We start from the raw sequence: 26,062 nt of genomic DNA, 5'->3' as shown, positions 1-26,062 counted from the left end.
TAAAAAGTCAATAAATTTATTATTTTCAATGTAACAGCACGTATTTTTTAGGAAAATAGAATTAAATGGTAAACTTTCATATTTTCTTATGTGTATTGATATTAATTTTCATTTTATGTCTAGGGAATGGAAAATATACATCGTGATCCATTTAAAGTTACAAAATTATTGATTGATTGACAATAATTTAAAAACTACTGGGATTAGTTATAATACATGGTAAGCCATTTTAATTGCAATTGCTTGTAGAATTTATAAATCCAAAAATATACAGGGTGTTCCATTGAATAGTTTATGTCATTTTCGACCACCTAAATTTTAGACTGATTTTAGTTCTCTATTTCTAATGAATCAGTTGGGTAAATCATCCTGTACCAATGAAATCCTAATTAAATGAGCATACAAAGTCATGTTCTTAATTAATTTATTTTCATTTATGAGATGATGAAAATAAGTACATTAAATGTTTGTTTGTTTATTAATGACAAGGTCTACTATTTGTCAAATATCACTTGCACATACGTATATTTTATATTTCTTAATAGCATACATTATATTCATTTTAATTTTGTAATACACGTGATACAAGTGAAAAATTTTAATCAAAGGACAAATGTCGACACATCCAAATCAGAATTTAAAAGAAAATCTTAACCGAACATTTCATAACGATCTAAATTAGATAAACATAATTAGAAATTATTGAAATTGAGAAATTTGATTATACAGTTACTGCGTTGATAAGTTTTTAATTGAGTTTCGGTATCTATTAACATAATTTGACATTTTGGGAAGTTACTAAAAATGCTGTAGATTTCTTCACCGCTTTTTTTGTATCATTGAAAATAGTTTCAAAGAAAGCAACCTTTTCAGCAAAATTAAAAAACATAAAAATGAGCACACAAAAAGATATTTATTTATGGGTCAATAAATCAATAAACCAGAAGGTACGCAAAAAATTTAAATGTTACTTTCAATTTATAAATAAACCTGGCCTTGATCTTGAACTTGGTAATTGAAATTTCTCCACAAAAAAAAAAAAACATTATATAATAATTCTTCGTTGTTGAATCTCGTTTCCCTCGATGATTATAAATTTGGTAACATTTATTATTATCCACATACCTTCTTACAATACGTTTCATCAGGTGTAATTAATACATTGTTATTGCAAGTGCGCAATTGGTCTGAACATGAAGAATGTTTCACTCGACTTTGGCACGTTGTAAAGACGAACCATCGCATTTTTTTCGAGGCCTCCACCCGAATTTATAACTCGAATAACTGGACTTGGGTGGCAGTTAAATCGTGCGGTTTTCATGAACGAGACACACGACGATCACAATGAGGTGCATGTGTGCTATTTTCTGTGTGTTGGTTTGCGCGATCGGTGCTGTGAAACACGATTGGCCTCTGGCGTCGAGAGGTTTGAGGAGTTGGAGGATGTTCATGTTCAATACGAACAAGAGAAATATCGAAAGTGTTGCAAATAAAAATGTCCTATCCATGAAAAATGTAAGTGACCTTTAAATATTTAAATATCTATAGAATAAAATATGTAAAAATTCAAAATTTCTAAACATTTAACAAACATTTTTTATATAAATTTATATATACAAAAAATTAATATGGAAAAAAATAAAATAAATATATTAAAAAAATTTTATAAAAAAAAATATTGTTTATGCTTCAAATTTTTTGACAAAAAATGCATTTAATTATCATTTTTAAATTCAAAATTAAATATTTAAATGTATTAAAAAAATAATAATAAAAATATATAAATAGATTTATAAAAAAGAGATAAAAACATTTGAAATATTTTATATGCTTTCATTTTTAAAATAAAATTATGCATATAAACAGAAATTAAGATTCTTTAAGCATGAGAAAAATTAAAATATATATTTTAAAAAATAAATAAATAAAAATAAATAGATTTATATATATACAAACTGAATATATTTCAAAAAAATTATAAAAATACAAATTTAAAATGTTTATGATCTAAATTAAAAAAATATATATTTAATAATCATTTTAAATGTAAGTATACAAAAATTTAGTAATAAAAATAAAATAAAATAAAAAAATGTATTTAAAGAAAATTAAAAATAAAGGGATTTATAAAAAATTGAAATATTGAAACTACTTTTTTAAATTTTTAGATACATTTGACAATGGTATAATTATATATACAAAAACTTAAATTCTTTAATAATAATTTGAAAATTTTTCAAAAATTTTATGAATTTACAAATTTTTTATATAAAATTATATATACACAAATTTAGATTTTCAAATATATATATATATATATATATATATATATATATATATATATATATATATATATATATAAAATGCAAATGTATTTAAAAATAAATAAAAATACAATTAACAAGAAATATATTTAATGAAAAATTATAATACAAAAATTTACATTCTTTAAACAGGAAAATAATTATAATAAAAAAATGCATTTTAAGAAAAATAAAAATAAATAGATTTTAAAAAAGAACTGGAAATATTTCAACTAAAAAAACTGAATGTTTCAAAAAAAAATTTAAAAATACAAATTTAAATTGTTTATGATCTAAATTAAAAAAATATGTATTTAATAATCATTTTAAATGTATTTAAAGAAAATTAAAAATAAAGGATTTATAAAAATTTAGATATATTTGACAATTATATAATTATTTATACAAAAATTTAGATTCTTTAATAATAATTTGAAAATTTTTCAAAAATTTTATGTATATACAAATTGCTTAAATTATTTATAATTTAAAGTTTTAGAAAAAATATGTTTAACAATAATAAATTATATATACACAAATTTAGATTTAAAAAAAAAATTAAATTTAATTAAATTAAAAATAAATAGATTTATAAAAAAACAAAAATATTTAAAAAATATTATAAAAATACATTTAACAAGAAATATATTTAATGAAAAAATATATATACAAAAATTTACATTCTTTAAACAGGAAAAAATTATAATAAAAAAATGCATTTTAATAAAAATAAAAATAAATATATTTTTAAAAAGAACTGAAAATATTTCAAAAATTGGGTTGTTTAAATATGATAACAAATTTAAATAAATAAATGTATTAAACAGAGAATAAACAGATTTATGAAAAAGAACTGGAAATATTTCAAAAATTCATTAAATATAAAGAAAATTATATAAATAGATATGCACATATTACATGCATATTTAAAAAAAATCAAAAATAAATATATTTATAAAAAAGAACTGAAAATGATTTAAATATGTTTATGGGATTCTAAAACTAACCAAGTTTAAAAAAAAATAACCTAAAGGTTTCTTTGTTACTTTATCATTGAAGTCACCGATTAATACAAGAATATTGCAAAAATTTGGTTTAAATTAGGTCAAAATTTTGAAATATATTTTTTTCTGTTAAAGATGTAACTTAGATTAATTATTTCAAGGTAAGAACTAGTTTTTGTTTTATTCAAAATTACCTTGTACTCGGAGATTTTTCAAATTTAACAAAATAATTAACAACATTCACGATTGTACAACATTTACAACAATTTCATCGTCCTTCAAACCATTCAAATCACTATCAGTGATTGTAAAATTACGTTATTACAATAATTAAAATGCATGTATGTAAATACGAAAATATACGAAGAAAACTAAAATTAATGCACTTGCGTTAATTATTGGTCACTGCAACTATTACACCATAAAATCGAGAAAGCCATCAATCCATAAAACCTAAAAGACAGACGTGAAAAAAAAAAAAATGTTGGTTACTAAATTGACGGCGATTATTGCTCAAAAAATGCCGAGACTTATACCCTAGATTTTGGTGTAATAATTGCACAGATGTGAACGGTTTACAAGGTTTTCTGTTCACTCAGGCCGAAGCCGAGTATCGATTAACACGTTTTAAAGACAAGCGAAATGTTTAATTTATTCTTTCTGTTGTTGGTTATTGATTTTGGTGATTGTCATCAACATGCGAATATTCCTTTGCGCGGGTTAAGAACCGTCAGTGCGTTAAGATTTAGAAATGTCCGGAGATCGGTTAATAGTGATGTTAATAAACGAGACTTGATTGTTAAACATGTAAGTTTTTAGAAGTTGCCCTGTTTAATTTATCTTTGTAAATAATAAAGCAATAAAAATTACATTAGTTACAACCCAAAAGGGAAAGTATTAAACAATTAAAATAATTATTTTATTACCCAGAATAACTAATATCATAACGTTGCGTTTGCAGTATGTTTATTTTTGTTCAAATTAAAATTTCTTTGTACCAATTTTCCGTACGAGATTTTCACTTTTAAGCCTCGTTTCGTAAATTACTTTGTAATACCAAGGTACTGGTTACAAATTAAAATTTTATGGCTATAGAAATAAATTCAACAATGCTCATATGTACTTGTTCAATAATACAAATTGGATGGTTTCTCAATACGCAATTTTAACAGGCACATATAATTACAAAACTATCAGGACTAGTTTTTTATTTAGTTTTTTAATTTAACTTATTGCAAACTCTGTTTGGGATTAGCGTTACATTGTTGAATACTTTAATTCATAAATTACATTCTTATAAACTCTTGTGTGGTCCAAATACTTTTATTTATGTAATTATGAAATGTTAATTGTTAACCCTTTAGAAACTTCAGCCAGTATTAGACCCGAAAACCCCATTTTTCTGTCCATTAAACAACACACGCAGCAAAACCCGTCCAACGTCCGTCCACCAGCTCAGGCCTGGTGATATCGACGTTATTGGTGCTATTGGCGACTCCTTGAGTGTTGGAGTCGGCTTAACGGCCACTAAAATCTCCCAGGTTTACTACCCCAATCGGGGATTGTCACCAACGGCAGGTAAATTCTTTTCGTCATCTTCTAGAATACGATAAAATCAATGGTTTATGTTTAAGGTGGTCAGAGCAATTGGAGGGAATTCTTGACGGTCGCCAACATACTGAAGGAGTTCAACCCGAAACTGAAGGGCTACGCTGAGGAGGCGTCGTTAAACACGCACAAACAGGCTCAGTTCAACGTCGCCCAGACCGGCGCCATGTCCATGGACGTTCCACACATGACCAGACTCCTGGTCAAAAGGATTAAGAGTCATCCTTATGTCAATTTTGAGGAGGACTGGAAGGCATGCACAAATAACCATTTTTATAAACCAATAATTTAACGATATTATTTTTTAGTTGATCTCCTTAATGATTGGACCGAACGATTTCTGCCTGAACATTTGTTACCAACCAGACTTGAACGAAGTTTTGGAAAAACACAGGAGAGATCTAATTAAAACCTTGAGGATTTTAAGAGATTCCATTCCAAGAACTTTCGTCATGCTTGTTCCAGCTCCAAGTAAGAACTTGTAAAAACGTCCCACAAATTATATAAATAAAACTTTTCAGATTTGAAGACACTCATAGAATTCACAAACCGTCCGGTACAATGTTACCTTAACCAACTTCTAGTTTGTCCGTGTTTGATCGGTGAACGTTTCAAAAAATTCAGACCGGACTTCATTGAGCTGATGACCAAATGGCAAAATATCGAACTAGAAGTGGCCGATTTGGAAGAATTCGATACTGATACTTTTACTGTAGCTGTACAACCTTTCACCAGAAACATGGGATTCCCAAAAACTCCTGACAACATGACTGACTACACCTTTTTGTCCGAAGACTGTTTCCACTTCAGTCAAAAGGGAAACGCCATGAGTAAGTATTAATTAAGCCAGATGTATATAATTTTATATTATTACTGATTGATTGTTACAGTTGCCAATTCTTTATGGAACAACTTGTTACAGCCAGTAGGAAGAAAACAAATAACTGAAACGAGGTTGTTCGATTATTTTATATGTCCAACTGAAGAAAATCCTTACATTTTCACTAAGAGAAACAGTTTAAGTACATATCTGTGATTGTTTAGAGATATATTTTTAAGTAGATTAGAGTTTGGTTTAATTTTAAAGTGCCAAATTTTGTTTGTATCATATTAATACAATATAATAGATTTAATTTTGTAATAAATAATGGTTGCCTAAAAATTAAATATATGTATATAAATATATACTATAATCAGTATACATTTTTCTAATTAGTACTTGGTTGACCCCCTTGCTGTTCAATTAGCTTCTACCCTCATTGTCACCTAAATTTTAAGGCTGGTGATTTCGAGGGTAATTTTCATATGTGATCAACTGGATATCAATCTGAGTAACGTCATGACTTTGCAACGCCAAATTTATATGTCACATACGATGAGGTCGGACAGCGTCGTCTACAAAATTCTTGAGCAAATGGAATATTAATTCGTTTAATAGCCATGTCGTTGTAACGTTGTACAGTCACTTCTAAGATCCTTGGCCCAAGCTCTGCCGCCAATCCGATGATCCCTGTTTGACAGAAGGTGTCGAACACGTCTTCTGGTTCTAAGACAACCTTCTGATGTTAGAGTGACTTATAATGATTCCAACGTCTACACAAAGCCAGGATGTGGGAATGTAGGATCATTAGCAGAAATAATTAAAAAATGATCCTGTTTACCAGTTTGTGAGACATTAAACATTTGAGCTACTCCTCATTGACTTAGATTACCATGTTCCAAAATTGCAATTGCATCCCAATAAAATCTTCAGAAGAAGGTCTTCTTTGAGGCATCTTGCGATCCTAAGCAATAGATAGATTATGAATGAACCGAATAAAATGTGTTCAAATACACAAAATACGTTTTTTGGAAATAAAAATTGTATAAAAAATGCTGATTTTTATGTAAATGTGTAACAAGCACAATAAATATAAACTTCTGACCGTCTAGAACAGTAAATATTCATAATATTGACAAAATAATTCATATTGAAAATATCTTTAATTATTCAAAGAAATATTATGAATGAATGAATTATGAAAGCTATATTTTCAGCTTTCAGCTCAAAGAAATTCGAGGTTGACTTACAGTTTCGATACACCATAAAAAGCACAATAAATTTAAAATTCTGACTATCTAGAGCAGTAAATATTCACAATATTGACAAAATATTTCGTATTAAAAATATCTTTAATTATTCTAGGAAATATTATGAATGAATGAATGATGAAAGCTATAATTTCAGCATTGAACTCGAAGAATTTCTAGGTTGACTTGAGTTTCGATACCCAATTGAATTAATGCAGAAAATTGATATTATTAATAGAATAAAAAAGGTTTATAGAACATTTTGGACTGACTATGGATCAGACAAAACTTTAAATTATTCCTCAGAGATAGTCTAATTCTTTTTAGAAATAGTAAAAAAATCGCCGAACTGAATTCCTTTGAGCAGTTACAAATTTAGTTTTAGAATGGAAATACGCAATATATAATTTCTTACTGGGTACAAATTGAATTCATTGAGCAACATTTAAATGTTGTTATGTGTATACCGAATTGCCTATGCTTAAAACTAAATTAAAAATAAAAGAATAATATGTAAACTCAGTTGCGCATATTAATTTACATCTGAAATAATTTACAACAATATGTTTTTAATAAATTGTTATTTAATCAAAACTTAGTTTTTCCATCATTGGATTTTTATGTCAAACTATTAGACAACCGATTCTCCATAACAGTTCGAGTAGGACTTCCGCCGAGCGTAAAATCACAATAATTGAATGGAATAAATTACATGGACGAGCAATAAATATTATAAATGCGTGTACGCAATAAGAAATTTGAAATTACAGCTGTTTGTCATTGATCCTTAATTGTCGGTTTTGACCTGTAACTACTTTTTATTTTGTAACTTAAGAAGTAAGACAATAAATTCAAATAACCAAACGTGACCGAAAAATAATGTTATTTTATGTAACCCGAAAAGATTTTATCTCATGTTTGAAATAATTTTATTAACATAAAAAATAGAAACTGTAGAAAAATAAGAATTCATAATAAATATTTTAAAAACATTAAATTAAATTAAAAAAACTAAAATAATTCAATTACAGTTAATTACTTGATTTTATTAATGCAAATTAATGTTTATGTGGGTTTATGTGAATTTTTATCATTTTTAATTTTGGGTGATTTAATACATTTTAGATAGAGATTTTCTACTATTTAAATTAACGCTGGTTATTTAATAAATACATATTTTTTTAAAAGAAAGTGCATATGTAATATGTATATTACATGTCATCATTTTTTTGGTGTCCACATTTTCATAAATCTTTTTTTTTGCAAGATGCTACTAACCATTGCATAAACAAATGAATAATTATAAATACTGCAATTATCTGGTGGTAAATGTAAAATTTTACGAAACATCTTTACTGCAAGAAGGAAGCGTAGATTTAATTTAAAAAAAAAAAAATCTGTCATTTCAATTTTACGTGTTCACCGAAAAAAACAACTCGTATCATTCGCATTAGTAATTCAATCATCGAACTTGATTACAAATTCGCGTCCCGTATTATAAAATGCACCCATAACAATCAGATCCGTAATTCGATCGGCAATATTGATCGACCTCAACCCTCGAGTGAAAGTCGCGATAAAAGAACCCGCTAGGTGCGTGTTCTTCCCACTTGACCCGTGTGGGGGATCCACACACGCACGCGGACGCGCATCCCATTTTTCAGTAACTTTTTTTCGAGTTCGGACGTTTGAATTTTTACGGGCCACATGGATTTTTGTTTGGTGTCATCGAAGTGACGTGGGGACGGTGTGAAACAGTGAAACAAACAGAAAAAAGTAAGTACTTATGTTTAATTGTTTAATTTTAATGATGAATTTCAATATACAAATGGTTCATTTAAAATAAGTATGTTTCAAATATTTTTTGTAATTATTTCAGAATTCTTAAATTTTTTAATTTTTTGTGACTACTATTAACTAGATAATTATTATTGTGTTTTTATGCAGTAGTGGTTATTATTAACTTTCTTAAATTATAAATATTAGGTCCTTAATCTACTAATATTATTTTATACTTTTTTCTAAAAACTAATATATATATATATATATATATATATATATATATAAATCGACAATTTTTTTTTCTTATTTATACCGAAAATCTTGTTGGAAATGGTAAAAAAATTCTGTGAAAGTTACAGCACTTAATATTAATCGTAAATTTTAATTTCCCGTTTAAATAACACGGGAACGGTGTAGATTTTGAAATTTTTTAACTCTCGTTATAGATAATATTTCAAAATGATCAAAATAGATTTTTATAGAAAATTTAACGGTCTACAAAAAAAATGTCTTTTACAGTTTTTTGATATATTCATTTTTTCAAAAGTTATTTAACATTAAAGTTGGATTGATTTAAAATTTTAACATTTTTCTCATTTTCTGAAGCAACCATCAACTTTATGGGAAAATTTTATATAACATTTTTTGTAGAGAATTCAGTTTCCTACAATTTATCTCCGAAAAAGTTTTTGATATTTTTTACAAATCTTAAGTTATCTACAGAAAACTAAAAATTTTATTAAATAAATGTTATTTTTCTGTTTAAAATTAAGCATTTTATTTAAATAAATAGATTTTTACTAAAAAAATTGATTGTTTATTATAATCAAAGTAGTATATATCGTTACACTAACAGACTTTTACTACAATTTGGCAATTTTTTTCTGTATTCACTTATAACTAGCAATAAGTGTTTCACGAAAAATGAAGAGCAATTACAATACTTTCTTTTCTCTAAATGTTTTATTAATACAAGAAACGATTTAGCTATAAACTCTTATTAATCTTGTTTTCCCTGGTCTTGGGAAGGCTGAATTATAGTTTTTCTTATAACACATGATATATATACACTATCGCTCATATGTAGAGCAACTTGTAGGAATTTTCATTTTTCTAGATAAAAGTGTACGTTTAAATATACATAATATTGTCAGTTATGCAGTATGTTTGATAAAAACAATACATCAATATAATTGTTTATTAGTGGGTCTAGTTAGGTATTTATTAATATTTGAAAAATATTCAAGGGTCAAAAGTAGAGCAACTTTAAAATAAAACAACTTTACGTACATTTAGCCTTCTTTTATTTAGTATCTAGTAGCATATCCACTATTTTTAATAACAAAAGTTTTCCATTGGATTGAGTTCTGGGTTTTGTGCTGGCCCAGGCATGACATGTACTCTTTGAGAAGTGAACCATTCTTTAAATAACTTAGATGTATGTTTCGAATCGTTGTCGTGCTGGAAGGTTCACCTTAAACTGATGTTACCTTCGTCAAATGAAGGCATATGATTCTAGAGAATATTACGATAAACAAAACGATCCATTATCCTGTCTAACTTAACCAGTGGGCCCATGCCTAACCCAGAAAAACATAACAAACAAAACATCTCCTCCACCATGCTTCACAGTGGATTATTCAAATACTATGTTGTTTCTATTATTTTGTTCAGCAAAAATAAAAAACGTACGCAGTCCTTTAAAAAAAATAATATACTGTTTAGTGAACACAATAATAACAGAAACCATTTTAAGTTGACAATCTCATATTTTTAAAGCATTTTATTATATATATATATATATATATATATATATATATATATATATATATATATATATATATATATATATATGTATACTACTGTATATTATTCCCTTCACATTTTATACGACTTATTGTTAGATTTAATAGTTTATTATTATTTTAATTTTTTTGACCTTCGATTCTTTGTCACTTTCAAACACTTTTATCTCTTGTTTTTCTGTTTAATAATTTATATAATTAATGTTTTTCTTAATAGCATATTGCCAATTATTATGTCGATAGAAAAGGCGTAAAGTTTGAAGTAAAACAAGTCAAAAAGAAAGTTCAAACACTGAAATTTCAAACATGGACACGAATAAAAATTTCGTTTTAAATCTAATAAACTAATGTAAAATCTTGGAAATCTTCACCCTAGGCAATTTTCTACAAATTAGGAAATAATTAATTCAAATATAGGTTCCAACGAATACATAATGAAGCTCCAATTTAGATTAGACAGTTTTTACCATAAAATTCGGAAGTGAAACATATCAAACCTGTTAAGTTTCTTAATATCATTAAAATTATTTACACTGCAGTATAAACATAAACGTTTATCGTTTCCGCTCTTTGTGTGTACCTTCCAATCAACTATTTAAACAATTGCGAAATAATTAATATACGCATGTTTAATCATACAACAAATTAGGTAACGGTGAAAAAAAGTAAATTTTGTAATTTTAGAAACTGTTTGCTTTTTTTCTAATTAGTCGTCCCTCAATTTTTAGTTTTTCGTGATGTTCAGACGATGATCATCGAAAATGTTAATGCGGATCATCGTGGTTGCATTTATCTTAACAAATGTATTGGCAGAGAGAACCTCATTTCGCATGTTCAACTCACTGATCACCAGCATGGGAAAAGTAAGTAAAAATCTATATTTTTCATCTTAATGCATGTGTTTGTCGATGCGCCGTAACAAAACTACCGGCGTTACGTCACAACAATGTTTATAATATATTTTACCGTTTCCTCAACTCAACAAAAATGCTCTGAATTAATCTAGGATTTAATTGGCCCAAAATGCGACCATTCATTCATAATCCGTTGCACAAGAATTTAATTAAAACGACCGAATAATTTAACGTGTCCTTAAAAAATCTAAGAAACACTTAAAAAATCCGGTCACGAAAAATTTTACGTTACATAAGCGAAACAAAAGTGAAATCAAATTAGTATGTGGGCCTTTGTGTCGATCGATATTTTACACACATATCATGGTTCATTAGTGAAAATTAATTTATTCACTTGCCTTACTACGAAAATATACGAGAAAACTATTTTCTATACCCCCTACGTTTCTATGTTAAATAATTACCAAATGCCTTAATTTGATAACAGAACAGAATAGGAGACTTCACGATAAAATACCCGAACCCCGACGAGGTGGACGTCAGAAGACAGAGACCCATTCCCAAATCGTTGCCATTTCCATGTGCCAATATAACTCTATCGGGCTTGGGAAGATCGCGGAGGAGGCCCACAAGTGTCCACGAGCTAAGACCAGGTGACATCGACGTGGTGGGCGCCATGGGCGACTCCCTGATCGCCGGCAGCGGCGCCTTAGAAGAATGGGCTCTCGGGACCATGATTGAATATCGAGGGGTCTCTTGGTGCGCAGGTAACTCATTCAATGATAAGACGTGGTGATTACAAAATAGTTACATAATTCGATTAAATGTCAAGTCTAATTTGACCATAAATAGTCAATTGTAAACTAAGCTACCTGTTACAAATAATGAATCGATTGTTTATTCAAGTTGTTGTGACCTCTAATTGTGTTTGTGTCTTGCATGTTGTAATTGCGGTTTTACGTAGATAAGTCTTGTAACGTTGTTTGTTAAATTGTCTTTTTGTAATTAAATCCGACGTCGGAATGTTACGTGATTATATTGTATTTTTGCAATTTGAAGAAAAAATTGTGTAGGCGTACTAAAACTTTTATCTCCCTTTTATTACTCGGTGCGGTTGACAATAAATTTGTGTTAGGTGGCCAAGGAACTTGGAGGGAATTCCTGACACTACCGAACATTCTGAAGGAATTCAACCCCAAACTGCGAGGTTACTCGACGGGCACGGGAGAATTCCTTTCATCCAGTAGTCAGTTGAACGTGGCATTTCCTGTAGCTGCGGACGCTGACGCTCTTCGCCAAGCTAAAATATTGGTCAACAAGATAAAGCGGGATCCTTCAATCGATTTCCTCAACGACTGGAAGATGATCACTGTGTTCTTCGGCGCGAACGACATCTGTTCCGGCCAATGTTTCAACAAAGTCGAGGCTTCCGGACGCAGCCACGTTCGAAAACTGTCGTTGGCTTTAGATTATCTACAGAGGAACTTGCCTAGGACTTTCGTCAACTTAATTCCAGTTTTAGGTATGATCGAAATAATGCCGCCTCTTGTAAATTAACTTGTAATCTTGCAGACGTGACCGTGAGCGTCAGAATAAAGAGAACAATGATGTGTAGATTCCTCCACACGCTGTTTTGCGCCTGTTTCCACCATCAGGGCGGAACGGAATGGGATACCATAACGCAACTTACCAAAGAATATCAGAGGGCGGAAGAGGAGTTGGTTTTGAGTGGACGTTACGATAAAAAAGACGATTTCACGGTTGTCCTGCAGCCGTTCATGAAGCTGTTCAACGCGCCCAGCGACCCGCTCCGCAGAAATGAAGAAGTGATCGATATTTCGTATATTACGCACGATTGTTTCCATTTCTCGCAAAAGGGTCACGCATTAGGTATGGATACATTGATACGTAATTTAAATGGTTGATACAATATATCGGTTGTAGGTGCAAATTTGCTTTGGAACAACTTGTTGCAGCCAGTGGGTAGGAAAAGTACAAAAAGACTGAACTACATTATGCAGAAATTTGAATGTCCGAAAGAAAATTCACCGTTTTTGTTCACGAACAAAAATTCAAAAGTATTTTTAGCTACTGGTTACCAATAATGAACTTTATAATGTTCGTTTATAAAAAATCTTATTTTAATTGATTTTGTCAAACAAATTAAAAAAAAAAATAAATTTTAAAGTTTAATAAATTATTTGCTGTATTTAAAGAGATTTTTTTAAAATATCTAATATATTCAAAGTATTCATATACTAAAATATATTAAAATTTAAATGTAATCAAATTGTATATTTTTGTTAAGAACACAAAATATACAATTTTAAATTTGCCACTAAATATTATTTCCAATTTAAATTGAAAATTATATTGAAATAATATAATAATTACATATACATTGATTAGGACTCTTTTATCTCTTTTATTCAAAAATCTTAGTTTTTATAGAAGTGTGTGAATAAAATGAATATAAATAACATCTTAAATTTTACTACCCCTATTTCGGTTACTATTAACTTTCGAAGACGTTTAATAATTTAAAATATTTTATTCATGAGTTAAGAGAGACCATGTGCACATATGTGTAGTCTTTTTTAACGGTACTCTGTAAATCACAGAATACCACGATGATGGTTAGATGGGTTGCCTAACACACATATCTTTTTAAAGTGTAGTAAAGTAGTGTCATCTGTGTGTTAGAGACGTAACTAACACTAGAATATATAAAAATATAAATATTTACATTAACCTCAAATAAACCAACCGTTTTTAAAACATTGAAATAAACATTAAGAGACAAAATGAGTGAAATAATAAATTTGGACGATGAATCCAGTGAAGATACAATTATATTTGATAACAATAAATCACAGGAAGATGAAATTGAACGTATCTTGAAAAAATATTCGAAGATCCAACAACCGTGTGAATTTAAAAAAACACCTTTAGATTTTAGTCTACATGATTTAATTAACGACAACGGTTCAAAAAATGAAAAAGTCACCGAAAAGTATTCAAAAGTTGCAGGCCCAAGTGGAATAAGCAATTTTTATTCACTTTCAGATGATGATGATGATGATTTAATGAATGTACCAAAAGAAATTTGCCAATTAGATGATGTTGATACAAAACTTAAACAAAAAGCAGCAAAGCGAGTTAAAATAACGTGTGATAAGGAAACGAAAATTCATGCAGCAGAAATACAAAAATTGAGAAGGGAAGAGAAAAAAGAGAAACTAGCAAGAGAAAAAGCTATGAAAAATGCTTTACAAGTTGTTGAAAAAAGTATAAAACCAGATGAATGTATGAAGGTATTTAGTTTTTACTTCTGTTACACACAATGTTATTATTATCATTTTAGTTTATTACTGTAAATGTTGATTATGGAATTTTTGAAAAAGACTTTGGTCCAATAGTGAGAGAAACATTAGAAAAAAGCACCATGTCTTACAAATCAAAATCACAAATTATACCAAACACAATCACTTGGACTAGATCAGTGCAAACTTTAGTGAATGAGGTTCATATATTTCTAAAGATTGTGGTTAACATTTTACTAATCTCTATAATTACAGGAACTCACTTCAGTACAGCAGGATGAAAAACATGCATTAATTTTGATGGAGTGCGATGATTTTATTAATCACATTGAAGAAAATAATTTAAAACAACATATACAATCGATTTATACAATCAATGGCTTACAACAGTTATCTTTGGGTGTTTTTGGATTGGAAAAATATTACAAAACATTAAAAACTAGAGAGAAGAGAAATTTTCAAGTGGAAATGCGACAAAAGACCACCTTTAGCAGAGACGAAGGTGTCTCCAAAGCTAAAATTGAATATGCCCTTACTGAATTACAAATAATGTGTAAGTGTTATTTCAGATCTTTAGACAGCTATGAAGACGTTTCAATGTTTCTTATGGAGTGTACGAAATCTGTCGCTCAAATTCCTTACAAGTAGGTTTTTAATTCATATAAATTTAGGAAACAATGGGCATATATACATGGTGGAGTTGATTAGGCGATTCTCATGTACTTCATTTCAGACTGAAAAAACAAGAAAAATACGACAACGAAACCGAATATTTCGCTGGGGATAATAAAGACTGTGTCCAAGTAGACAAAAACGGCAATGGCTTGTCGAGATTGTGGACGCAAATGTTGACGATGTTTCCACTGGCCAGGCTTGAAACTGCCGAAGCTATTACTGCTGTTTATCCAAATCCTCGCTCATTAATTGAGGTATATTCAGTTAGGTTTTATTAAATTTTATTTCAAAAGATTAATTTTAGGATTACGCCCAGTGCGATGAGGAAACAGGCGAGCAGTTGTTGCAGGAATTGAGGGTTAGAAGGGCGGCAGGTCTCAATAGTACCGTTCGAAAAATAGGTCCCGAAATGAGCAGGAAATTGTTTAATTTTTTTACGGCGCGAGACAATATTATGTTATAATCAGTTAACAATTTTAATCGTGTCTTTATTATGTGTATACCCTTTTTATGTAGTCTTTTTAAAATGAACATATTTTTATTATTTTTTTTATAAAACTTCTACTTTTTATATATATATATACCTACTGTACACAGTGTTTTATTTAAATGTATTTGAAACCCAAACTTTTATTAAGAGGATGATGAATATACTTTTACCACCTGATCTTGTTCTATTGTATATGTTTTTATCACTTTATAATATCAATTGATTCGAGCCACAGAAAATGTAAGTAAAAGTTCAGGTAAAGCTTTTTGTCTAAAATGGATAGAAATCTATTACAATATAAAGCCAAAAATAAACTTACATATTTAATCTCTGGTATGTAAAAGATCCTGTAATAAACCTAAATATAAATAAACATACACAACAATTTTAAATTATAAACTCTTATAAACACCTATTAAATAAATTTGTATTACCAACTTAACAAAAATTATATTTTTAAATAAAATAATTCGATTTCAATGAGTAAAACAAACATTTTTAAAATATTTTAACGTAAAATGTGACTTATATTTAAAATAGGGTGAAAAAATTGCATAAACCGTCGATAACAGATTGACCTAGTTCACCCGTAAATAGTGGAAGGGGACAAAAACCAAAGATGGCCGCGGTCGACGGCGCGATGAACGGTCGATTGTTTTCAAATTTTTGTTTACAGTAACGGAGACGCAATTTTAAAAACAATCCAGTACGACACGTGAAAATCCGCTTGCACAGTGAAAATGATTACCAACATTATTTCCCGCTTGGTCATGTAAGTTAACCCCCATTCATTATTTATCTGTTTTTTTTTCACCCCCATTGAATAAATTGAACGGCTTATTTGACAGGGACAAACTTGAAACTGTCTAATCGAATTTTTTATATTCAATTAATAAAAGCAGTTCAAAATTCGTTTATAGTTGTGGGAAAAAATCAATAGCTGCGATCAGCTGTTCGCCATAATATTGCTAGCAACCCAGACAAAGATCTTGTGGTGAAACATGAATCATGGTTTAAAATGTTGTTGCAATTTCCTAATTGGGCAAAACCTTGATTGTGGCCTTATTTAAAACGCATTTTGCAATGATTTTTCGACGAGACGGTGAGTTTTTTTAATTGAAGGCCACGTGCTGAACGTTCGTTATTGGCAATTGATATTAATTTGATTAGAGGACAATGCGTTGAATTTATTGATAAAAGAGTATCAAATGTTGTCACATCATAGAACATGTTTGTTTTGTTACTGGTTGTGATAAATCACAAAGAAAAATAATTTTTCTACTAGATTTAAATACAATATTTATAAATTATGTTTATTTGTTGAAAACATCGTATTTTCTAATTAGAATGTATAAAATTAACAATAAAAATTAAAAGTAAACTTCCTTTACATAATTTGAACTATCGATTGCAACTTAAGTTTAAAGTTAAACCGTCAGTTAATGAGTTGATTTGTGAATTATTTAAATCAATATTGATCTATCAAATACTAAGTGACAATTATTTGTTCAATTGGAAATCGTAGTTCATAAAATGTTCAGTCGATTTAGGTGTCACTTCTTAAGATACGTCTGTATTTTACGTGAAACCCACACGTTCGACAAAACGAATTAGTCCCACATGATGTCATTGACTTTGACCATGATACCATAACGTATCGTTGAAACTTTATAATCTTTTACAGGTTTTTAATGTGCACATTTGGCATTTTAACATTTATGGAAATGAATTTGGAATATGTGTTTAAAAGGAGATTTATACGTTATATTTAAAATTGAATTAGTGGATAACAATTTGACTGAAACATATGCATGTTTTTGTACTGGTTTTCAGTTTGGTGTTCGGTCTTGTGCATTTATTATTAGAATTGAACGTTGCTGTTTTATTGGCACTACAACACTTTGCATAATGATGTAATTTTATAAAAATATCTATCCATCTACCATGCAGTAATCTAATCTAATCATAAAAATAAATTTATTATATAAATAAATATAATACAGATAATGTGTTTTTGTGTATACCTAATTAAAATGTATAGCAAATAATAGAACAATGAGATTTTATAAATAAGTTGTGTCTATTATAAACGATTATCCATGAATTTAGTTGAAATAGTCCATTTTATTTATGACAAAAGTAACAATTAACATTTTAATAAGTAATTTATTAATTATATATTTGAAAGAACCGCGTCGAGACGTCGCGACGCTGCGTCTAAAAATAGTTTTCAACTGGCATTTAGGTCCAGATTATCTTTTGTGTAAAACGGCATTGAAAAATGTCCCAAAGGGAGAAACCGATGATTAGATTCACGATCTACTGGAACGGGCAAGTGATCGTAATCTATTTGTGAGAGAAATGATATTTGGAAAACATGTACAGGATCATACGGTAATTTGAGGTTGCTTGTAGTAATCTGCGATTTTATATTCACAGTAGTGGCTATTGTTATAGCAACTTTTTAAAGCACTAAATATTATGGCCCTAGCTATTTTATTTATTGTGAACTGTTAAAATAACATTAATTTATTAATGTTGTTTTATACTTGGTTATATTTATTTTTCTGAAATGTAGCAACATTAATTTTTAAAGGATTTTTTTTGGCTAAATAAGTAATGTTTAACTTTAATGCTTTGTGTAATATCCTATTTTCAGTACAATTACAGCACATCTCTGAGGCACAGACTCAGCCAATTTCCCAATAATTGACATGCCTATATTCTTTCAAACTTCTTGAACTGCTGTGAATAGTTCGTTTGAATTTGTATAATAATATGTAGAATTTGGTTATCAACATGTTCCCACATTTTTCTTTAGGGTAACTTGGAAATTACGTCAGCCAGTTCTGTGATCCTGAGCAAATCGGAATTAGGCCTCCAAATTCTTAATAGAAAGCAGGATCTCTAAACAAATAAACATCCACCTGCTACTTCTTCTTACAGACCTTAAACTAAATTTCAGCAATTCCCATTTCCTCCAGGTTGGCTTTAATTTGAATTGACGATAAGATTAGTTGGTCAGCTGCATAGTGGACACAACAATAACAGAAACATCAATAAACATTACATATACTAGGATCCAATGTAGTGCAGTTTATATTTTCAATTAATTTCATTCATTTGAATAAGTTGCTGGAAACTATTGTAACATATAATCGTTGACACTATTTTCTTACTTAATTTGCTTATTTTTATATAAAAAAGTGTGAAATGAACACATGTACTTTTTCAATGAGTTACTTGAACTTTGTTATACAATAAAACAAGTTTAGTCAAGACGAATAGGTTTGACATGTCGCAAAAGTAAATAACAGTTAAGGTGTACGCGGTGCACGGTGTTTGGATTACGTTCCGGAAGCGCTTCCAAATTGTTTGCCCATAAACAGGATGTGTGTCGTAAAGTCGATTGTTCGACTGTTGCAGTGCAACAATGAAACAGGACAAGAACAACTAATATGTTAATGTTGATGCGTCTATATTTCTAATGAATTTTCACTTGGTCACGATGGTCTTAAACACATTTCGAAAGTCTAAATTTATCTTAAAGTGAGCATTAAACTAATTAAATCGTCTATTTAAATATGAATGTGGCGATATTCGAGTTATTTTACCACTTCCGCACTGGACACAATTATAGCTTGCGGTCGCGTTCGCGTTGTTCTTCAGTCGACGTCGAAGGAGTGCCGCAGGTGTACGCGTTCGTCGTCCGCTCCCTCTGTTTCGTTACGGAAAATGGATGTGGAGCGCTCGGCCGTTTTGTTGAAGTGCGTTTTGAACGCGGACCGCGTAGGTGTAGGGAAACCTTCCGTTTTCCATCTGGGAGCCGTCGCCACTTTGGTTGTTGTGGCCGCCTGTCACAAAACTCTTTTGTATCCGCTCTTCAGGTTCGTTTAATTCCTCGTTGTATTAATTACTTATGATTTCCTGAATAAAATTTCCTTTATTGAGTTAATAGCTTCCTAACGTAGAATTATGTTTGAACGTGTTTACGATGACTAATTTAAAATACTGGTTTCAAAATCTACTTTGATACTTGCAATTAATTCGTAATCAAATTAATAAGCGTGTACAACTGTTGTCGCACTGAGAATATTGTCTATTCTTTCGATTTTGATGGGAATCAAACGTGTAAACAGTTTACGCCCCCGCATCCAAAAACATTAACTGGATAATTACAGTTTTATGGGCTATAACTATGTGTAAACTAAACCGGCTGCAATAATTTGTCTAGTGCATTTTTCACGCCTGTTTTACATGTCGAAACTGTGACTAAAATCGTTTTTATTGTTCACAACCAAGTGTCACGGTCTGTTTAGCGTTGACGGACAAAAGTGATTATTAATTTACAAATTAAAAATTCAAATTCTAAATCAGATAATTTATTTTGTCATGATGTCATCGATTTATCAATTGTGATGTTTTACTCTACGATGTATTTCATTTTCAGATTGGTTTTTGGCACCTTATATCCTGCTTATGCTTCTTACAAAGCTGTTCGCACGAAAAACGTCAAAGAATACGTGAGTATCTTCGTTTTTACTAATGTTTATAAATTTAACAACGTTTCGTACAATGATTCATTCAGGTGAACAACCTGGAATTGCTGAGCTAATTTAACAATGGTTCTTAATGAATTTAGAGACTAATTGGTTGCAATTAATTTAAATTGTTGAAATTTAAACATCAAATATAATAAAACACCTTAAAAAAAGGGGGACGATGTATTAGAATTATCTGTAATTACCCTAATTTTAATTAATAATATAACATGGAATAAAGAAAGACCTTTAATTTAAGGTATTAAGAAACCACCCTTTCCATTAAAAATTAGACGTTTATGGAGAACGATATAAGATACTGATTTGAAATTTTTATGGTTACCTTTCGACCAGTTACACCATCAATCTGTCAAAATTTTTGGAAAAAAACTATTAGGTATACATATAGGACATGGTATAACTATTTTGTGTGCAACTACCTATAGAATGTAAAACAAAGTTAATATTATTTCAGAAAAAACCGGAAATTAAATTTTGTTCAAAATAAATTAAAAAAGTAGTTCAATTCAAGTTATAATTGTTATAAAAATTTCAAATCACTAACTTTCCCCGTTATTCATAAATTTCTAACAAATAAATTAAGTGAATACACTATAGATTAGGAATAGATAGGAATCAGATATTTTTATTAGACATACACTATCGCTCATATGTAGAGCAACTTTTCATTTGTCTTGTCTAAAAGTTTACGTTTAAATATCAATATTATTGTTAGTTATGCAGTATGTCTGATAAAACCAATACATCAATATAATTGTTTATTAGTGGGTTTAGTTAAGTATTTATTAATATTTGAAAAATATTCAAGGGTCAAAAGTTGAGCAATTTTAAAATAAAACAACCTTACATACATTTAGGTTTCTTTTATTTAGTATCTAGTAGTATATCCATTATTTTTAATAACTTTTAAAGACTTTTTCTTTATTGATTTTAGTCGCTTTTCAATATAATCATTCGAAATTTCTTTCGAGTGATTTTGAACTTCTTCGTAGAGTTCTTTCATATTTGACAGTTTTTTTGCAGGGATTTTCCGTTCAATTTCTTTTCAAAAGTTTTCCATTGGATTGAGGTCTGGGTTTTGTGCTGGCCAAGGCATGACACGTCCTCTTTGAGAGGCGAACCATTCTTTAACTAACTTAAACGTATGTTTCGGATCGTTGTCGTGCTGGAAGGTTCACCTTAAACTGATGTTACCTTCGTCAAATGAAAGCGTATGATTCTAGAGAATGTCACGATAAACAAAACGATCCATTATTCCGTTTAACTTAACTAGTGGGCTCATGCCAAACCCAGAAAAACTTACTAAACCATAACGTGTCCTCCATCATGCTTCACAGTGCGTTTAGTGTACTTGGGATTATACTTTTCATTAATTGGTCCTCTCGCCAATAAAATATCAACAGATTTGAATAATTGGAGCCGACATTCATCGGAAAACAAAATAGTTTTCCATTTTCCAGTTCACATGTTCTCTTGCAAATAGTAGTTTCGCAGCTCTTTAGTTTGCAGAAATGAAGAGCTTCTTTGTTGGTTATCTACCTTAGAGACCAGCTCTTTTTAGTCTTCGTTTTATGGTACTCACCAACATACTGAGTTCGTTTATTTTTTGATTTATGCGAAATGTGCGCGAACAACAAGCGTTTTTGTTTTCCTGTCCACAGCTCTGTTAGTTTTGCGTTTTCTACCACTTTTTGGAACTCCTTTCAGTGTATTCCTTCTGTTAAAATTGGAAATAGTCCTTGAAATAATCGAATTGTTTAAATTTAAATCTACTGCAATTTTACTCTGTTTTTCACCATTTCGGACCTTTTCTACAATTTGTTTAATTTGTATCGTTAAATGAACACTTTTAGGCATTTTTATCTTTAAGGAACGATGTCGGGTACAGAAATAAATTATAAAATCAATTGTATTGAATATAGAGTTTGGTTGCTTTACTTATGAACCCTGTCCGAATAAAATGTTGTATGAAAACTACGTAAATAAAAATATCCGTATATAAATTGAGGTACGAAATGTTCGTTGTTCGTTGAAACCTGAAAAAAAATATATTTTGCAATTGTTAAAATTAAACTATTAAAAATTGTTGATTCAAGAGATTCAATTCAAACAGCATTAAGAATTTCACAGTCAACGACGACAAATTAAACTAAAACTAAACCATGTGTATGTTTATACAGAAGAGTCAACGCATCTTTAAATATGCAGCGATAAAGAGCCCCGATTCGCCTCCAACTAATTTTAGAAGGGCAATTCCTTGTCGTACATTGACTATTTTCGTTTCTGGTACGAAACTTTACCGAAATTAACTAACGTACAGGAAACGATCTAAAATTAGCTTATTTTATTTTCACACCATTTTTTCGTTTTGATATTATTTTTCTTTGTAGGTAAAATGGATGATGTACTGGATAGTTTTTGCTATTTTCACATGCATTGAAACCTTCACTGACGTGTTTCTAAGTTGGTAAGTTGTCGTTAACAACTTTCAATGGGTTCTTTTAAAACTTTTAGACATGCAACTGGTTTAATTATGCACAATATATCGATTATTTTCCAGGTTTCCGTTCTACTATGAGATCAAAATTATGCTGGTTATTTGGCTGTTATCGCCTGCTACCAAAGGCTCCAGCTTCCTATACAGGAAATTCGTGCATCCATTGCTCAGCAGCAGAGAACAAGTATGCTTTATAGTGTCCATTATAAATCGTAGTAGTTTATTAATAATTCTTTACAACGCAGGAAATTGATGAATACATTTCGAAGGCCAAAGAGCAAAGCTACAAACAAGTCTTGGATCTGGGATCAAAGGGAATGACTGCTTTAATGCAGACTGCAATTAAGGTGACCGTTGTTAACGCAAAAACAATTCTTGATTGTTGTGTTTTAATTATTTAAGTAGTTGCTTGTTTTTTGCACATAAAATACTTTCAAACTTAAGGGAGACGGTCTCAAAGTTTTCAATTTTTGTATAATGTATATATTTTAAATAATTTTAATAGATGAAACAAAAATTGACAATTTAACAACTATTTAAATTAAACAGATACTTAAAAATATTAATATATTGAATCGTTTAATAATTTTAAAGAACTACTTTTGAAAAAAAAATAGTTAAAATTAACTACACAGTTAAATTTAACTACATTTACCATATTAACACCTTACTAAATATTTATTTTTTTAATTTTTTCCGACGCTTGGCAAATTTTGACTCGCACACAGACCATAACAACTTCGATGCCCGCTTCTAATATTATGCGCCAATCGCACTCTAACCCGGCGCTGAGCTCGTCGCAGTCCTCGGACGAACCGGACCTGTCGGAAACGCTTGTCAAACGCTCGGTCACGCTTCCGGATATGAATTTCGAAACGGAAGAACAACCTGAGGAGGTGCCGAAGAAGAAGGCCATACCCAAAAGGGTTCGGGGACGCTCCGGAACCAGGAAGAGCGCCAGGAAAAACGTCAAGACTGAAATAGAATCCAGCGACTGATTATTTTAAATTCCCGATCGTGTATTGTATGTGTGTATATGTGTTTGAAGGGATAGGAGGTTTTACGCAACGTGTGCCTGGTGCCATGAAATTATTGAGGCTGTGTTCGAGTCGAAAACTTCCCAGGAAAATAGTCCCACAATTTTTATATGATTTTGCTGTAGGATTTTATTTAGTTTTAATAAACCTTTTATATTTCGTTCTGTGCTTTGTTATTTTACCTTTGGTTTAACATCTTAACACCTATAACAAACACTACTTTTAACCAGTTTTCATGTTCAGCAATGCACTGCATGGCTTTGTGCTAACACTAGGAAACAGTAAGTATGCAATTCGATAATTAATTTTAACCAATCATAAAAAAATTATGTGTGTAAATGTTTTTATCATTACTCAGGGTGGTGGAGGAATAGTAAACCACCTGCGTAAGAGCTACAGTCTGGGTGACTTGAGCGATCCCGGTTTAACGGAAGGCCAAGACGAACGCGACGTTATAATTACGGATCCAAGATTGAGGCGAAGACGTGTCAGTCCTCACAGATCGAGCTCTACCAGCTCAGCCCACATCTATTTTTCAGAAGTGGACGTCAGAGCGGATAAGATTACTCACGTTCAATCCACCGAAGACATCAGGTAAATAGTACATCGATTGCTGTGCTAGTTGATGGTTAATTGGTTTATTTGTAGTTCGTCTGGATATTCAAGTGGAGAGGGACTGACGAAACTCCAAGCCAGAGAAGGTTTAACAAGAACCGGATCTTTGACTAGATCACGCACTGGAAGAACCACCAGGTCGACAGTTCCTAAGAAAACTACAGGCGTGGCTAGTGATGTAAGTATTAATTGTTAAAGCATCTCATATTTAATAATGATATTGACTGAAAGGAGAGCGATGAGAACGAGGTGTTCGACACGAACATAATATTCTTGAACGACAAGGTGAAGGCGATCGATCGCCTGACGGACGAGAAATCGGAGTCATCAAGTGAGGAGTTTGGGGATGCGTTAGACACGATGCACGGTAACCGACCAACATTAACCGCACCCGAACTAACACGAGATGCATGCGAGAAGAGAGGCGGACGATACAATAAACGGGCGGCGCCGGTGCCGCCCATCAAGGCGACGCTGGTCCTGACACCGGGAGTGGTGAAGAACGTTGGCGTCGACTCATGTAAGGAGGTTTTCGTGCAATCGCCAAAAACGAAACGTAGATCGAGCAACTCGTCGGGTTCGTCGTCGAAACGAAAGAATCGATTTTCTATGTTGCTCAAGTTGCCGAAAAAAATTGGTCTTTGGCCAAGCCTGGCCGATTCGAAACATTCGAAAAGTGCCGGTGATTTGCCGACCGTTGACTCGTCGTCAACTAGTAGAACTAGTCCGTGTGGCAGTCGTTTGTCAATTAAAAGTCTGACGGAGTCTCCTTTGTCTCACAGAAGGCTCAAAATCGTGCGGAAGCTCCTCGATGAAGATGACGATTGATACTAATCTTACACTCCTAGAAATCTTCTTTTTATCAGGCATGGACTGTGTTCTGTGTGTCACTTATGCGGCAATGCTTTTTCAGTACTGTTTTATTGATTTTTCCATTTATATCAACTGAATGAATAATCTAACGAGTTGTATTTATTTTTGCTAACAGCATAAAATTAATATTTTTTATAAAGTCTTTTCTAAACGGTTAACGCCTGTGTTTTGGTCTAACACATTTTAATGTTTTACTGTCAATTATTCTTGATTTGTTATTTCTTTTTTAGGACACTACCAGTGCTACTTTGCCAAGAGCCAAGAAGACAACCAAAAAGAAAACAATATGAGGGTCATTGTTTAGTAAAAATGTGATGTTACGATTTATTTATTAGCCAATTTATTATATAAGACGCGTTTTCGTGTTCGATTTTTATAATGTCTTTTAGACAGAGTGTTTTATTTATGTTGTAAAGCTCAAATCTCAATTATGTTACCATTGTAATTATCGATGTATGAGTTTTCATGTGTTTTTTTTTAACTATTTAATTGTGATAATTTATTAGGAATAAATGGACTATTACTATTGGCCTTGATTCAATTTATTGATACAAATTAAATGTG

The 26,062-nt window shown here is 30.5% G+C and overlaps 4 protein-coding genes across 9 annotated transcripts; all 4 read left to right on the top strand.

Moving 5' to 3' along the window:
- Nucleotides 1-1,124: 1,124 nt before the first annotated feature.
- On the top strand, nt 1,125-6,008 carry LOC109604951 (phospholipase B1, membrane-associated). Of its 2 annotated transcripts, none has more exons than XM_020021500.2 (6): nt 1,125-1,515; nt 4,672-4,885; nt 4,942-5,168; nt 5,224-5,386; nt 5,437-5,745; nt 5,806-6,008. In XM_020021500.2, the coding sequence occupies exons 1-6, from the start codon at nt 1,345-1,347 to the stop codon at nt 5,949-5,951; spliced, it is 1,230 nt and encodes a 409-aa protein (XP_019877059.2). In that variant the 5' UTR covers nt 1,125-1,344; the 3' UTR covers nt 5,952-6,008. The 2 variants fall into 2 exon arrangements, with proteins under 2 accessions (XP_019877059.2, XP_049820402.1); XM_049964445.1 differs by lacking the exon at nt 1,125-1,515 and adding an exon at nt 3,517-4,114.
- Nucleotides 6,009-8,601: 2,593 nt separating this feature from the next.
- On the top strand, nt 8,602-13,635 carry LOC109604956 (phospholipase B1, membrane-associated). The gene is made up of 6 exons (XM_020021506.2): nt 8,602-8,761; nt 11,301-11,435; nt 11,914-12,193; nt 12,562-12,948; nt 12,999-13,316; nt 13,371-13,635. The coding sequence occupies exons 2-6, from the start codon at nt 11,334-11,336 to the stop codon at nt 13,529-13,531; spliced, it is 1,248 nt and encodes a 415-aa protein (XP_019877065.2). The 5' UTR covers nt 8,602-8,761; nt 11,301-11,333; the 3' UTR covers nt 13,532-13,635.
- Nucleotides 13,636-14,168: 533 nt separating this feature from the next.
- On the top strand, nt 14,169-16,016 carry LOC109604957 (crossover junction endonuclease EME1). Its single transcript, XM_020021507.2, has 5 exons — nt 14,169-14,740; nt 14,791-14,949; nt 15,005-15,393; nt 15,483-15,678; nt 15,729-16,016. Exons 1-5 carry the CDS (start codon nt 14,231-14,233, stop codon nt 15,885-15,887), a joined length of 1,413 nt encoding a protein of 470 aa, XP_019877066.2. The 5' UTR covers nt 14,169-14,230; the 3' UTR covers nt 15,888-16,016.
- A 512-nt stretch (nt 16,017-16,528) lies between these two features.
- Nucleotides 16,529-26,029, top strand: LOC109604960 (receptor expression-enhancing protein 2). 5 transcript variants are annotated; one of them, XM_020021509.2, is made up of 9 exons: nt 16,529-16,686; nt 20,365-20,437; nt 22,867-22,943; nt 23,037-23,157; nt 23,219-23,320; nt 24,369-24,604; nt 24,659-24,803; nt 24,857-25,491; nt 25,729-26,029. In XM_020021509.2, exons 1-8 carry the CDS (start codon nt 16,655-16,657, stop codon nt 25,451-25,453), a joined length of 1,383 nt encoding a protein of 460 aa, XP_019877068.1. In that variant the 5' UTR covers nt 16,529-16,654; the 3' UTR covers nt 25,454-25,491; nt 25,729-26,029. The 5 variants fall into 5 exon arrangements, with proteins under 5 accessions (XP_019877068.1, XP_019877069.1, XP_049820306.1 ...); XM_020021510.2 differs by lacking the exon at nt 16,529-16,686 and adding an exon at nt 18,155-18,308; XM_049964349.1 differs by lacking the exon at nt 16,529-16,686 and adding an exon at nt 19,596-19,801.
- Nucleotides 26,030-26,062: the final 33 nt, after the last annotated feature.

This window comes from Aethina tumida, chromosome 3 (genome assembly GCF_024364675.1).
Source record: "Aethina tumida isolate Nest 87 chromosome 3, icAetTumi1.1, whole genome shotgun sequence".
NCBI lineage: Eukaryota > Metazoa > Arthropoda > Insecta > Coleoptera > Nitidulidae > Aethina > Aethina tumida.
The sequence above is the reverse complement of the archived record's forward strand: the minus strand, read 5'-3'. Positions and strand labels throughout refer to the sequence as shown.

Excerpts from the sequence above, each read along its gene's own strand:
- LOC109604951 (XM_020021500.2), top strand. The coding sequence starts at position 1,345 with ATGAGGTGCATGTGTGCTATTTTCTGTGTGTTGGTTTGCGCGATCGGT. Across the intron at positions 4,886-4,941 it reads GGGATTGTCACCAACGGCAG|GTGGTCAGAGCAATTGGAGG; the intron begins GTAAATTCTTTT and ends TTTATGTTTAAG. Across the intron at positions 5,169-5,223 it reads ATTTTGAGGAGGACTGGAAG|TTGATCTCCTTAATGATTGG; the intron begins GCATGCACAAAT and ends ATTATTTTTTAG.
- LOC109604956 (XM_020021506.2), top strand. The coding sequence starts at position 11,334 with ATGTTAATGCGGATCATCGTGGTTGCATTTATCTTAACAAATGTATTG. Across the intron at positions 12,194-12,561 it reads AGGGGTCTCTTGGTGCGCAG|GTGGCCAAGGAACTTGGAGG; the intron begins GTAACTCATTCA and ends AATTTGTGTTAG. Across the intron at positions 13,317-13,370 it reads GCAAAAGGGTCACGCATTAG|GTGCAAATTTGCTTTGGAAC; the intron begins GTATGGATACAT and ends TATCGGTTGTAG.
- LOC109604957 (XM_020021507.2), top strand. The coding sequence starts at position 14,231 with ATGAGTGAAATAATAAATTTGGACGATGAATCCAGTGAAGATACAATT. Across the intron at positions 14,950-15,004 it reads TGCAAACTTTAGTGAATGAG|GAACTCACTTCAGTACAGCA; the intron begins GTTCATATATTT and ends CTATAATTACAG. Across the intron at positions 15,394-15,482 it reads GTCGCTCAAATTCCTTACAA|ACTGAAAAAACAAGAAAAAT; the intron begins GTAGGTTTTTAA and ends ACTTCATTTCAG.
- LOC109604960 (XM_049964349.1), top strand. The coding sequence starts at position 19,650 with ATGGATGTGGAGCGCTCGGCCGTTTTGTTGAAGTGCGTTTTGAACGCG. Across the intron at positions 19,802-20,364 it reads CTTTTGTATCCGCTCTTCAG|ATTGGTTTTTGGCACCTTAT; the intron begins GTTCGTTTAATT and ends TTTCATTTTCAG. Across the intron at positions 23,321-24,368 it reads TAATGCAGACTGCAATTAAG|GGTGGTGGAGGAATAGTAAA; the intron begins GTGACCGTTGTT and ends ATCATTACTCAG.